Genomic DNA, 15750 nt, shown 5'->3' on the forward strand with positions numbered 1-15750 from the left:
AAATATAGAATGATTGGTACAAATATGTTATTGCATAAATGAGTTTTTCATTTAACAAATATAAGTACTTGGAAATGCAAACAACAAAACCTGATTCCCTTGCTATGTCTTACAATGAATCTCCAACAATCTCCTCAAAATGGTCATATCTACTAATATAAGAAGAATTACAAAAGTGCACACTCTACCCATTAATAGAAGTTGGATTCTGAAATGAAAACCCTCAATATCCTCAGATCTGAGCTTTCCTCCCTATCTACAGCTCAAAATTTCATTAAAAAAGTGCTTAGAGCTCCTAATTTGCAGAGGAGAGGAACTCTTTTCTCTTTCTCAAGACTGATACTAATAATTTACAAAAATCTACCCAAATATGGAGAGTTGTTGGGAGTGGTTAAGATCCATATATTTTGGAGTTGCAAATCCCCCTTCCTCCTTGTTGGTTTCGTTCCATTGCTCAAAATCCTTTAGGCTTGATCTCTTTGCAACAAATCTCGTATAAAACCAATAAAAAATGAAATAAAAATAAATTAATTTACACACGAAAATAAAAAAATTCCAAAATTGGGAAAACAAACTCTTTAATTAAATTAAATAAATTAATGGAAAATTGTACTCTCATTGATCACTTTTAATACTTCTATGGCTAAAGGGGGTTGTCAGCAACCAATTTGCAACAATAGAAGTTTTGGTAGGTGAAATTGTTTCAACAAATATTCCAAATTAATTTTTTGTTACAATTTCATATCTCCATCTTCTGCTAGTTTTTTGACATATTAAATGTATATATTTGATTGAGTTAATACTGTTAGATTGTTCTTCTCGATTCTAGCTTTCCAACAAGCCATCTTGGGCCTTATTTGGTCCAATAAAACTCAACATATGACTCTCCAAAATCAAAGTTTCAAAACTGCCTTTGTATTAGAAAATACATACCTAAACCAAAATTTTAAGCAATTTTATTAAAAATCCTAATTTTAAATTATGTTAATAAATTTAAAAACAAAATAATTAATATTAAATAATTATACAAATTGAAATTAATAATCACAAATTATAAATTAATTAAATTATAAATTTATTAAATTACAAAATTGATAAAACTAAAATAAATTAAAATTAAATTATTTAATAATAAAAAAAATGTAAGTGGATTTGGATAGGGAGGAATTAGGAGGAAGTTACGGGGATGCGGGGAGTCTGGGAGATCTGGGATGGAGTGAGTAAGAGGGAATGGAGGAGCTGGAAAAATAAGGAAGAAGGGACGGTGATCCAAAATGGAGGATGGAGTGATAAGGAGGTTGGGATATTGAAGTTGGATAAATTTGGTAAGAGAATTACAATTAGAGTTGGGAAATGGGAGGTGAGGTTCACATGGAGTGGGATATTTTTTCATAAACTACAACCACTTTAAATTATATTTTTGGGATTTTGTATTCGTGTAAAGTTTATGATTTGAAATTAAAATGGTTTTTTTGGATTCAGGATATGAAATTTTCAAAAAAAAATTATATTGTATGTTTTTTTAAATATTTTTAAACGTGGTTGAGTTTATTATATAGTTATGTTAACATAGTTAAAAAATATTAAAAAATAAAAATTAATTAGTTAATAATGAATTAAAATACATATTTAATTATATTTAAAAAAACAAAAATAATATATATTTTAGAATAGGCTGTAAAAATCATTGGAACTTTGAATAAGTGTCATTTATAAACCAAGTCCAAACTTAACAAGACCACAGTTGTTGGATGCTAGCAAGAAACTAGACTCAATGAAGTAATTAAATGCAAATCTAAGTCCAAACTTAACAAGACTACAGTTGTTGGATGCTAGCAAGAAACTAGACTCAATGAAGTAATTAAATGCAAATTTAACAAAAATGAAAATCCCATAAAATCCCACAAAATACACTAAACTAGTCAACATGAAGGTGACTTAGCCAAAATTTACATAGAGAGTCCCCATTATTATTATAAAGATAATTAAAAAAATGGGGAGAAAAATTTCCATTCTTCTCAGACTTTTTTTTTTTTAGCCTCCTGTTACATTCTTTAAAACATCTATAGAAACTCAAGTTTTTATTGTTTTTTTTGTCCATATAATTTACTTGATTATTGCTAATTTAAATATTAAAAATTAATTAATAAAATTAAAAATAAATTTTCAAATAAAAATAATTATTAATTAATACTTAAAATCTATATATATATATATATATATATATATATATATATATATAGATATATAAATTATTTGTTTAAATAAAATAATAACATTTATAAAATAAAATTATTTAAAAATAACACGAGTCAAAAAAAATAGTAAGATAAAAATACTTTCCCAAAGTTATATTTCTAATGAAATTAGAAACACTTCCTCAAATGTAAGGATATGCCATTGTTTAATTTTTATAATCAACTCATTTCTATTATAATGATGATAATTTTTAAATAATTAAAAATTAAGCAATAAATTTAATAAGATTATAAATATTTAATTTTAAGAATTAAGATTTTATTAATATAAATTAGTTATATTTAAAAAAAATAAAATTAATATTAAAATATTAAAATAAATAAAAATAATTTTATTCGTTAACGAGTCTACTAAAAAATATTTTAAATTTCAAAGCACTTAAAAATCTAAACACTAAAACACTGTTTTTTTCCAAATAAAATAAGAAAGCTTAGTCTAATTTATAGACAAAATAAACTTTTTAATAATACAATTTCAGTTAAGAATGTGATTTTTGTTATTTAAAATATATTTTTGAATGTATAAATAGATTCAACATTATGAAAAACCCCAAAGGCATTCAAATTCTACAATTTAAACAACTGAAACTCAATTTTCTTAAAATCCGACTAAAACTCAAGTTTTTGAAAATCACTCTAGGTTAAAATTAATCAATCATGAAAAAGACCATTTCATTACCATTTTTCGTTAATTTTTATCAAAATCCTACAGAAATTTTTAAAAACTTGAGTTTTAGTTGTTTAGTTTTTAGAATTTGGATACCCTAAGGGTTATATATTAAAAAATGTGTTTTAAATACCAAAAAATTATATTCTTATTGAAATTGTATTATTAACAAGCCTATTTTGTCTATAAGTTATAAGTTAGAGGTGTCTAACTTGACGAAATGATCGTGAAATTTTAATCAAAATCACAAATATTTTTAAAAACTTGAGTTTACACTGTTTAATCTGCATAATTCTAATGCTCGAGGGGTTTTCAAGGGTGTTGAATCCATTTATGCATTCAAAAATATATTTTAAACAACCAAAAATCTTGAAATTATTTCCTGATTTTGGTGAATTTTGATGAAAAAGATTATTTCGTCTAAGACCTATGTTATTTATTAAATTCTTTATGTAAAATAATTTTAATTATAAGTATGACATTTTTGTTTAAATCTAAATATAAATTCAATAAGAATTGAATATTTATGATAATTGTAGTAGCAAAAATTTCAATAATATACTATATATATATATATATAGATGAAGTAATAGAAAATTTATTAAATTGATATTTCAGAATGAACTTTCCAGATTTTTAATTTAATTACGAGTAATTATCAAGTGGATGGTAGAGATTTAATCTCCATGGAATATGTCAGAATATTCATAGTAGTATTCTTAAATAAGGGTTGACATTTATCTCTAATTTTTTTTTTTTGGATGATAAGTGGGTGAATCCTGAAAATCACTCTTACCGTGTGGTTGAGAGGCCATGACTCAAGGGCGTTAAAGCCGTCAAAGTCACCCGGGGATCGCACCCGGCCTGAGCCGCACCAGCGGAAACCATGCTGAATTTTTGGTATCGGCGAGACTAGAACCGGTGCTCGGCCTGAGCCGCACTAGCGGAAACCATGTTGGATTTTTGGTATCGGCGAGACTAGAACCAGTGACCTTTGCTTACCGATCGCCTTAACAACATGCTCCTTCACCGACTATTCTATATCTCTTTGATGACATTTATCTCTAAATTAATTATGCTCTTTTAATGAATTTATCTCAAATTAATTAATTAAAGAAAATGTTATATCAACATGTGTCATATTGAGTATGTGGTATCGATAAAACATGCATTAGCCCTAAATATTGTAATAAAAATCATTTACAAATTAAAAATTTTCAAGATAAAGTTGGAAGAATCTCCATGATTAAAAATATTGTTTAACACACACACACACACACATATAGCTGCACTAATCATAATTTAATTGTCAAATTTATATTATCATATATTGCTATTCTTAAATATATGTTGACTCCTTCTCTTTTAATTTAACATATATATAGAAAGAGAAAGGAGATAGCATGAAATATATTATGGAATAAGTGTTTTAATGCTTATCTTGAATTTTAATTTATATAGTTACACTTATCATAATTTAATTGTCAAATTTATATTATCATATATTGCTATTCTTAAATATATGTTGATTATTTACTTTTAATTTAATATATATATATAGAAATATATTATGAAATAAATGTTTTAATATTTGTCTTAAATTAATACCTACCAACATTTACTAATCACTTAATTTATATTGCTTTACTAATCATATTTCAATTTCAATGTTCAAATTTATTAAATATATGTGGACTCCTTACTTTTTAAAAATAAAAATCCATAGTATCTAATATCGCCCAGTGATGTATAAGAGATAAGAGTGATGTATAAGAGATAAGCTTTTAATTTTATAAGACTCGTTCACAATCTCCAGCCATTAACCTATTTTATTATATCCAAAAAAACAAACCTTTTAACCAAAACCATCCTTAATTAATTAGGTACATATTTATTAACAAATTTTAAATTATAACTGACCACTTAGGTACATATTTATTAACAAATTTTAAATTATAACTGACCACTTAAAAACATACAATTCCACAAAGGAAAATACAATTTCTACCATTTAAAAGTTTATACAAAATTACACATTAAACAATGATTTATAAAGAGAGCGTGAACCTCAGATACCATCAAAATTACACATTAAACAATGATTTATAAAGAGAGCGTCAACCTCTAGCTAGTGAAACAAACACTACAAAAAAGCGCGGAAGACCAGGAACCCGCGGAAACAAAAGGACAGAATCTTCTTGAATTGAATTCAAGGAACTCGAACAAACTGGTTTTCTCATTTCTGTGTGGCTACAACTTCTCGTCCTTACCAGAACCCATTTTCTTGATTGCACAGAGTAAAAGATTTTAGTGGTGTGAACATACGAGTAAGAAAATAGAGAAAAACCAGTACACGAATGGAGTCCATGGAGCAACAGAAAAGGTCAGGCAGGCTCATATTGGCGGCCATAGACGAGAGCAAGGAAAGCATCAACGCTCTCCAGTGGGCTCTTGACAACCTGTTTACATCGCAGGATAGAATCATTCTCATTCATGCTCAGCGTGTTGCAGTTTCCTCTTTCGCACCAGGAAGCCCAGGTCAGTCTTTTCAAGCATTTTTACTCCGGCTGTAATGGAGATTTGGAAATTGCCATTCACCATAAAATGATGCTAAGGGTTTTATGTTTATTGATTGGAAGGATTTTAATATTGTGGCCACAGAAAGCAGATAGTGTGTTCTGTTGATTCATCCCAGAGCTTATGATGGCAAATTTTCAGCTCGAAGTGTTTTACTCTGTTTTGGGTTTGTTGTAGAGGCCGACTTCTGATTGCAATTCGGCATGACCAGGTTTTGTGGTGCCAGCAGAGGTGCTCAAGCTGTTGGAAGACGATATCAAGGAGTGTACAGAGACGATTTTTGCGAAGGCAATGGATTTGTGTAAATCCAAAAATGTAAGTATACTTTTATTGTACACTGGAAATAGAGAAGTTAGTGTGAACTAGATTGGAGGGTTGATTCAAAACTAGTATAGATTATTTGATGTTCAGTTGAATGGTAATACTGGAAGCCTTTTTCCTTTAATCTTTAGATGACGGTATTGAATCCCTTTTAGCCATGCTTTCATTCCAAATGGCTTACAAATTGCATTGAAAGAGCAAAGTTTGTTTAGAGCAAAGATATTTAGATCTTCGTTTAGAAAGAAATTTTATTGAATTGTAAATTTCAGAATATTTTGGAATTTGATGGTGGAAGTCAATTGTTTGATTTTGCTGACAATTTTTAAAAATATTTTTGAAATCTAAAAATAACTGATAAATGATTACTGAAATGTTCCCAAAATCTACCATCAAAATAAAAATAACTAATCAAAACTCATTTATGTTTATTGTATAATTGTGTATTGAATCTAGATAGTAGATTGGGCCTGTATAACATAGACATTCACAAAAACCTATCTAAATCTGGGTTCTAGGGCACCAAGCTGCAGGATGTATCTCTTAAACTCATACAAATAACTGAGGTTCAATTATTGGAATTTAAGACCTGCAAGCTTGAATTTTGCAGATTTGGAGTACACATTAGACTCACTAATAGATAGATTTAGGCTCGTACGTTTCTTAATTGAGTGTTAAAGTCCTTCAATCTATGAGAAAAAAAATAATGTTCAGTTAAAATCCAGTGCCGACTTCCTTAGTCACAGTCAGAATGTAATTGGCAAATGAGCATGCCGTGTACTTTTGAACCTTAATCCTTTTTAACTCAAAACCAATACCATCTTAGAGCAAGACACTAGTGCAGATTAGATTTATGGTTAAGTGCCTCTATGATTATTTCAAAACTTAATGAGACATTTAACATCAAATTTTGTTCTATCAATTAAGGTCTTGGCTCATTTTAGTTAGGATTGCAAACTTAAAGGAAGGTCCTTCTACATATCAGTACTAGGTGGAATTCTCACACCATAAAGCGGTTGCCAATTTATATGGGGGCCATTTAAGTTGGAAACTCAGTGTACATGTCCAACAAGACTTGTGGGCAGTTGTATTGAGATTAAGAATATAGTGGCAGTTCCTGATTCGATCTCAGATCTCCTAATTGACCTGCCCTGTGTTACAGACAACAGGTAACAAAAAGAAAAAATAACAAAATTTAATTGAAAGGCCAATTGCCATTACTAGATCGATCATGATATTCATCCTATCATATAAGTTCAGAGATATAAGTACACTGTTGATTTGAAAATATCACAATATCAATTCCACGATCAAAACATATTCTTATACTGATCACACCAATTGCAATCTGCAGCTTTTCCGTCTTCTTTATCTCTGTAGTTTTAATATGGAAAACCTTACAAATATTTTCCTTCCAATGTCCCAGGTGACTCCGGAGATAAAGGCTCACACTGGAGATGCCAGGGAGGTCATATGCGATGCTGCAAAAAAGTACAATCCTGACATGTTGGTGATAGGTAGTCATGGATACGGAGCTTTTAAGAGGTATTGTTGAACGAAATTCTCCCTTATTTGCAGCTCTAAGAAGTGCGTTTTCAAAACAAGCATTGTTACTGATATGCTTGATTTGAAATGATTCATGTCGTTGTTTCAGAAAACTAGCACTTCCCTTCGTTTTGTAATACAACACTTATTTTAAGCAGGGAATATTGGATTCTGCAGGGTGGTTCTCGGCAGTGTGAGCGAATATTGTGTCCACCACGTACAGTGCCCTGTTGTTGTAGTGAAGCCCCAACATAACAAGGTTCATTGATTTTCATTAGCCTCCTGTCATCAATGTGCTCTGAATCATTTAATGCTGGCTGGCCTTTATGCGCATATTACATCTACAGCGAAAAGTGGTTACCACATGAAAACAGAGATACCATATATACTACTTTTGTTAGAAATAATATTTCAATACATGGACTAAGGGATTTAAATATTCACTCGTAATATTTGCTGCTAATTTGCATTGTCTTTTTGGAACATTGAAAATATGCTCTGCTTTATGCATGGTTGTATGAAATGATTAAAATATGACATGATTGCCATTAGAAAATTGGAATACACTTCATGGAACATATATTGCCGTTGTATTGTGTGATATGATATTTCATTCGAGTCATGCTTTATTTGCATCTTATTGTATCGGATCATATTTACTTGTCATCTCTCTCTGGTCTTTTTATGATAACCTGAACTCTGTTGTGCACAATAATTTACTTGGTATTTGTAAATGCAAAATGTCCTGAAAAGAGAATCTTAGGGGCCGTTATGGATTGCAAACTGTAGACATGTACATGATTTTGGATTTCTGAGCACACATGCTCAGGACAGAACATAAGAAAAGACCCTTGCAGAGCCAAAATATATTAAATTCAATTTACGCATTTTCATTTAGATTTTGGGTTTTGTTTTCATGGTAGAAAAGCTTGGTAATTTGGGTAAATTTGATTTGGTTATAATGTCAATTTGATATAGTTATTAACGGATTTATCATTGGTGGTTAACCGTTGTGACTTGTAGCTTATGTTGGACCAGCTTTGGGGACGTGCGGTATAGGGGGGTGTGGTTAACCGTTGTGACTTGTAGCTTATGTTGGACCAGCTTTGGGGACGTGCGGTATAGGGGGGTGAGTTTTCAGGATAGCTCGAGTACATCTCCAAATTTTCGGAGACAATAGGTTGGGGATGACAATTTTATATATATATATACATATATATATTCACAGTGTGAATATACTATAAACAAGTGTGCATATACTATAAACATGAATGATGAGTTGAACACATTGAAATAAAAATTAATTAATTAAGAAATTTGAAATTCATCTTAGTAATTATGAAACATGGGAAACTTTGGATTGTCTAATAACTTGGTAGATTAAAGATTATATATTCAAAGGAAAAACATGGATAATAGTCCAAAACAATACATATTGTGAGTGCCAAATGGTGTCCAAAAATGCTTGACACCGACTTCCTTTTCTATCATCATCATCACTCATCATCAATGCCCTGCAACTGCAACTCATTGCCATCTAATGGTACATTTACCAATCCTGCATGGAGTGATGGATCATCCACCTCATCATCAATCTGGGAAGGATCCTCGGGAGCTACATCCCACTGTGCTGCTAGCCCTTGTAAATACTTTGGTGCTTTTCTTGTAAGAAGGTGAAGAGTTCTATGCACAAAAACTAGTTTTTCTGCTCTCTTGAGGATAAAACTATATGTGGACTACCTCCTTTCTACAGCTGGAGAACTAGCAACTTGAGATAGTGAACACATAGCTAGAGTGCGTATTTCTGAAGCTTTGTCCCCATACATCCTCCACCACCCACTGGGACTTCTTTGTGCCATACCCATCTAATGTTGCTTTGCAGCATTAGAGAAATTAGGGCTACTGAGCATCACAAAGTCAAGAAATTGTTCTCAAATTATGGTTTTTTGCTTTTGTGTATACATCTTTTGTATGGCATCAATAAACCCTTGTTTCACTTTAGGACCATCTATTGGTGCACTTCCATTTTTCTTTTCAATATACCACTTTGGATTGAATGCATAAATGGCCATATGAAGAGGTGTGTTCAACCTATTCCATCTCTTTTCTATCAACTTTTGGATTTCATTAGAAGATTCCAAAGAGGATTGCTTCTAATGTATGATGGACCTAACATGTTTGATCATGTTGTCAATTGACTCATATATTTCTCCAAGGCTACGGGAATCTAAATCTGCATACCTTATTAGCTCCACTATTGGAGAAGTGAAAGAGACAATGTATTTCACATCAAGCCAACATTCATCATTCAAAAAAATCTATCAAATCTTGTTTGCCTCATTCAATTTTTATTCTCCCCATGTCGACCACTTAGAATTGATAACATTGACCTTTAAGTCTTGTTGCACCTCTAGCATATGATCAAGAAGAATAAAATAGGTAGTATACCTTATATCTGTTGGTTTCAATTTTTTTTTATTTTTTTTGCATAAATCATATAAATAGCTAGAGAAGCATGGTAGTTGCAAATGAATATTTGTGCCTCTCTTGCATCCAAAATATTGTGGGTGATCCAAGGAATTTTTCCAATGTCTTTAGGTGCGTTATTTAAAGCATGCACACAACAAGGAGTCCAAAATAGGTGCTTATACCTATCTTGAATCATTAAATTCATAGTCCTGCAAACTAGTGCAACATCTGTGATAACTTGAACTATATTTGTAGGACCAATATCCTCAATTGCATCATTCAATACCTCAAATTGGAAAGTTGTAACCTTCAATTTTCAAGTACAATCCTTTTCCCTTAAGAAATAAGACCCAATTGGATAGGAGACAATGATATTTAATGAAAGGCCTTTGTTGAATATTTGTCCAACTAGCCATCACTGATCCAGGTGGCTCCAAAAATGCTCAAAATTCAGAAGTGGCTTTGGTAAAGCTAAAAAATAAAAGTTGTTAGATTGCAATGAAACTGGGGTTAGATCGAAGAGCTCATCGCAAGCTTTCCAATGGCGCGAACGACACCTCAACCGACATCATATAAAGAAGTTATGGCTCACTGAAATTTTTCGAAAACAACTAAAATATTTGCAGGCAGGGACACTTGCATGTTGACATCAACTGTACAGATGTTGATGTCAGGCGTATGGATGCTGACGTTAGTCATACAGATACTGACGCCAACAGGTGATGTGGCAGTACAGACGAGGGAGAGCCAATCAGGACATGATACGTCTCAGTTGACGTCAGCAACCTAGTCAGTCATATGGACCAATCCGGATGTGATACGTGGCAACACAGTGAGCATGCCAGATTTTACTAAGGAGGCGACAATTTGGACCACTCCGGTGGCTAGCGGCAGCGAATTTGTCGCCTACTTGAAATGACGAGTAACCCTAAAATATCGGCGGGAAACCAGTATGGCGGAGGAATAAAATAATGTATTTTAAAAAGGGTCAACGACCGGCCGACGAGCAGTCAACATCGCCGACCGGCCAATGGTGGGGCGTTAGATATATATATATATATATATATATATATATATATATATATATATATATATCTATATATATATATCTATATATATATATATATATATATATATATATATATATATATATAACAGCGAGCGGTGGGAGTTGAACCCATCCAATGGGTTCGCTGGTGTTGGCACAAATTTAAACTCCGCTTCAAAACAAAACAAAACCGTGTGCCCAAAATTCATTCACCACTTGCGTTGGTTAGGTTTTGACCCTGGGTCACCCATACCTTAATCCGGGGCATTGCCAGTGAACCACAGGTGGCGGTGTTTGATAGATCCACCAACCACACCCATTTAAACCATAACAAATGCAAACAGGGGAGGGGCAGACACGTTGAGGAGACTTACCTACCAACATGCCTGCAGAATCAGAGCCAAACCGTGCCCCTCTTGGGCACAAAATTCGAGAAAGATTCCAAGGAATCGTAGAGGGAATATTCTACTAAGAATCTTGCAGGGAATCTTTAGATTCTTTAGAGCCTCAGAAATCACCAAAGTAGAAATAGGTCAAGTTTATACTTTTCTATCAACTTTTGGATTTCATTAGAAGATTCCAAAGAGGGGTCCTTCTAATGTATGATGGACCTAACATGTTTGATCGTGTTGCCAATTGACTCATATATTTCTCCAAGGCTAGGGGAATCTAAATCTGCATACCTTATTAGCTCCACTATTGGAGAGGTGAAAGAGACAATGTATTTCACATCAAGCCAACATTCATCATTCAAAAGCATCTATCAAATCTTCTTTGCCTAATTCATTTTTTATTCTCCCCATGTCGACCACTTAGAATTGATAACAGTGGCCTTTAAGCCTTGTTGCATCTCTAGCATATGATAAAGAAGAATAAAATAGGTAGTATACCTTATATCTGTTGGTTTCAAAAATGTTTTTTTTGCATAAATCCTATAAATAGCTAGAGAGACATGGTGGTTGCAAATGAACATTTGTGCCTCTCTTGCATCCAAAATAATATGGGTGATCCAAGGAATTTTTTCAATGTCTTTGGGTGCGTTATTCAAAGCATGCACACAACAAGGAGTCCAAAATAGGTACTTATACCTATTTTGAATCATTAAACTCATAGTCTTGCAAACTAGTGCAACATCTGTGATAACCTGAACTATATTTGTAGGACCAATCTCCTCAATTGCATCATTCAATACCTCAAACTAGAAAGTTGCTACCTTCATTTTTCAAGTACAATCATTTTCCCTTAAGAAATAAAACCCAATTGGACAGGTGACAATGATATTTAACAAAGGCCTTTGTTGAATATTTGTCCAACTATCCATCACTGATCTAGGTGGCTTTAGAAATGCTCAAAATTCAGAAGTGGCTTTGGTAAAGCTCAAAAATAAAAGTTGTTAGATTGCAATGAAACCGGGGTTAGATCAAAGAGCTCGTCGCAAGCTTTCCAATGGCATGAACGACACCTCAACCGACATCGTATGAAGAAGTTATTGCTCACTAAAATTTTTCGAAAACAACTAAACTATTTGCAAGCAGGGACACTTGGCATGTTGAAGTCAACTGTACGGATGTTGATGTCAGCGGTATGGATGCTGACGTTAGTCGTACAGATGTTGACGCTAGCAGGTGTTGTGGCAGTGCAGACGAGGGAGAGCCAATCAGGACATGACACGTGTTAGTTGATGTCAACAACCCAGTTAGCCGCCTAGTCAGCCGTACGGACCAATCTGAATGCGACACGTGGCAACACAGTAAGCATGCTATATTTTACTAAGGAGGCAACAATTTGGACTAGTCGGGTGGCCAACAGTGGCGAATTTGTCGCCTACCTGAAATGACTAATAACCGCTAAAATCTCGGCGGGAATCCAGTATGGCAGAGGAATAAAAATAATGTATTTTAAAAAGGTTCAGCGACCTACCGACGGGTAGTCAACCCCACCGACCAGCCAATGGTGGGGCATTATATATATATATATATATAAAACAACGAGCAACAGGAGTTGAACCTGCTTGACAGGTTTGTCGACGCTGGCACAAATTTTAACTCCGCTTCAAAACAAAACAAAACCGCACGCCCAAAATCCATTCACCACTTGCTTTGGTTGTGTTTGACCCCGAGTCACCCGAACCTTAATCCGGGGAATTGCAAGTGAACCACAAGTGGCGGCCTTTGATAGGGCCGCCAACCACACCCATTTAAACCACAACAAATGCAAATGGGGGAGGGGTAGACACATTGAGGAGACTGACCGACCAACGTGCTTGCAAAACCAGAGCCAAACCGCGCCCCTCTTGGGCACAGAATTCGAGAAAGATTCTAAGGAATCTTAGAGGGAATATTTTGCTGAGAATCTTATAGGGAATATTTAGATTCTTTAGAGCCTCAGAAATCACCAAAGTAGAAATAGGTCGAGTTTATACTCATTTTACTCGGTTTTCTGCAAGGAACGCAGTGGTGAAGTCAGTTTCGCCATCTGGGCAACCAAAGTTCAATCAACCCTTAGGAGGGAATCTTTGAGATTCTCGGGGGCCAATTTTGACCGAACCTAAACAAGGTTGAATTTATAGTCATTTTTCATGATTTTTTGCTAGCAATCCAACTGTGCAGTCTATTTCTTCAGCAAAGGTCTACATTTTCAGGGCATCCCCGAAAATGGAGGTATAAGGTGCCTTTTGTACATGCATGTAATTTGATTTTTGCTGAAGATTAAAGAAAGCGGTCTCCCCACTTTGTGCAGAGTCTGGATATGTAGCCCACACTTGGTGAAATCCGTTATCAGCCTATTGTGCTTTGTTACTTAGAATTGCATTTCGTTTCTGTTTATATTATGCCTATGCATTTTATGGTTACATTCTCTTTTATATGTGGTTTTGAATGCATCAATGAAGTAAAAAGATCCGGATCAAGTTTGGTATCAAGTGCGATATTTAGCAAAGGAAAGGATTTCCTTCGTCACATAGCCTCACTACAAGTGAAGCGGATTAGGGTTCGGGTGAAGAACCTCTACAAATTAGATGCAAAAGACTGTGTTTCTTTGAGTACAAAATCGTAGAAGGTGCAGAGTGGAGACATCGGTGATTTGTGGCATAAAAGATTGGGTCACTTACACCACAAAGCTTTGAAAACCATGTAACAAAATTCTATAGGACTTCCCAAGGGTAAACTAAAGTAGAGAGATACATGCAAAGGGTGTACATTAGGTAAGTACACCAAATATACCTTTCATGATGAGAATAGTCTAGTGCAAGCGATCCTTGAAAGAGTTCACTCAGATGTGTGCGAACCGTTCTCGACAGCCTCCACGGCCAAGCACATGTATTATGTAATATTTGTAGATGGTTTTTCTCATAAGTGTTGGAATTTCTTCCTGTAGAATAAAGATCAGATGTTCGGTAAATTTTGTGAATTTAAATCACTTGTTGAGAAAGCAGGAAAGTTAAAACTCTCAGGAGAGATAATTGTGGAGAATATGTGTCGAATGAATTCAAGAACTTCTGTGCATCAGAAGGCATTCAACGAGAATTAATAACACCCCATAACCCATAGTAGAATGGATTGGTTGAAAGGAAGAATTGAAGTATTGTGGAAGCTGCACGACGATGTTACATGATCATGGCTTACCATTGCACTTGTGGGCTGAGGCATGCAAGACAAATTTATATGTGCAGAACAAAAGTCCTCATCAAATTTTCAGGGTGAGTGTTGGGCTAATTTATTAACACAAATTAACACAAGTATTCTTTATCAATCTAGGTTTGTAAAACTTGGAGGCATGTCCACAATGTATGGATATCAGATGTAGCCAAGCTTAGAAAATAAAATATGTATAATTAAGGAAGCGTATATTACAAATATAAATCTATTTTAAAAATTTCTAATTCACTTCTGTAATATATGAGAGATGAAGTGGCTCTTAACTTAAGAGATACATTTGTGTCCTTCTACAATATCACTCGATGAATAGAAATAAAAATCATTAATTAACAACAACTTAAGATGTATAAATAAACAATGAAGGAGACTCCTAACTTAAGAGATCTTGATATTCCTCATCACAAATTCATTCATCATTATGCTATTGTTAGAAAACTTAAATTGCATAAAACTGCTTGAACACAATAAAGATGAATTCTAGTTTTGATTCATTAATTTAATAGGAGGGTTCAACTTGAACGCTTTGTTGTCCCTTCTTATAAAAATGATAGACAAACTAAGATTCATCAGCAACATAAATCATCACATATCAACTCAAGTAGCAAATATGAAACAAAAAAGTAAACAAATCTGAAACAACTAGTTCATGAAAATTAAGCTAGTTTAACAATGAAGTGTACTTAGCTTGGAGTGGGGGCCCTCCACCCTTGCCTTGCACACTTGAAGAGGCTATCAACTACTACAATTTTAGTCACTCATCCATACCAATGAACAACAAAATGGAAGTAGAACAAGTTTTTAAAATTGACTTCAAATATTCAAATGTCCCAACATAAAATTATACAAACCCTGCATGCCATAAACCTTCAAAGTTTTGGCTTAAATAGAAGAGCATGAAACAAACTGATCTAAAGTATCTCTAACAAATATATCTATCCATATCCACCTATCCAAGTCAAATTCATCCAATCTATCACTAAAAATATGGAGAATCCCATGAAATCATAACACTGCCCTATTTCCTAGGGATTTTCTTGATGACTGGTCCTGTTTGACCAGCTTTGATCGGATTTGATTTAGCTTGTTTTGACCGAACCAATTGGAGTTGGTTCAGTCATAGTTCCCAATACTTCCATACATGTATCCAGCTCGTGCCCAGATGTTCTGCAAATATGACATCCATATAGCTATTATGGGAATTTCTGATTCTGT

General features: G+C 33.5%; 1 protein-coding gene across 1 annotated transcript; it reads left to right on the forward strand.

The window, feature by feature from the left end:
* The first annotated feature begins 5072 nt into the window (after nt 1-5072).
* LOC149201706 (universal stress protein A-like protein) lies at nt 5073-7939 on the forward strand. Its single transcript, XM_089399799.1, has 4 exons — nt 5073-5463; nt 5714-5817; nt 7247-7365; nt 7543-7939. Exons 1-4 carry the CDS (start codon nt 5283-5285, stop codon nt 7631-7633), a joined length of 495 nt encoding a protein of 164 aa, XP_089255925.1. The 5' UTR covers nt 5073-5282; the 3' UTR covers nt 7634-7939.
* Nucleotides 7940-15750: the final 7811 nt, after the last annotated feature.

This window comes from Pinus tabuliformis, chromosome 2_1 (genome assembly GCF_031772625.1).
Source record: "Pinus tabuliformis cultivar Carrire ecotype Pingquan chromosome 2_1, CPIR1, whole genome shotgun sequence".
Lineage (NCBI taxonomy): Eukaryota > Viridiplantae > Streptophyta > Pinopsida > Pinales > Pinaceae > Pinus > Pinus tabuliformis.

What these genes read in the sequence shown, in the direction of transcription:
- LOC149201706 (XM_089399799.1), top strand. Translation starts at nt 5,283, where the DNA reads ATGGAGTCCATGGAGCAACAGAAAAGGTCAGGCAGGCTCATATTGGCG. An exon ending in ATTTGTGTAAATCCAAAAAT is followed by an intron (nt 5,818 to 7,246) that starts GTAAGTATACTT and finishes CCAATGTCCCAG; the next exon opens with GTGACTCCGGAGATAAAGGC. An exon ending in GGATACGGAGCTTTTAAGAG is followed by an intron (nt 7,366 to 7,542) that starts GTATTGTTGAAC and finishes TGGATTCTGCAG; the next exon opens with GGTGGTTCTCGGCAGTGTGA.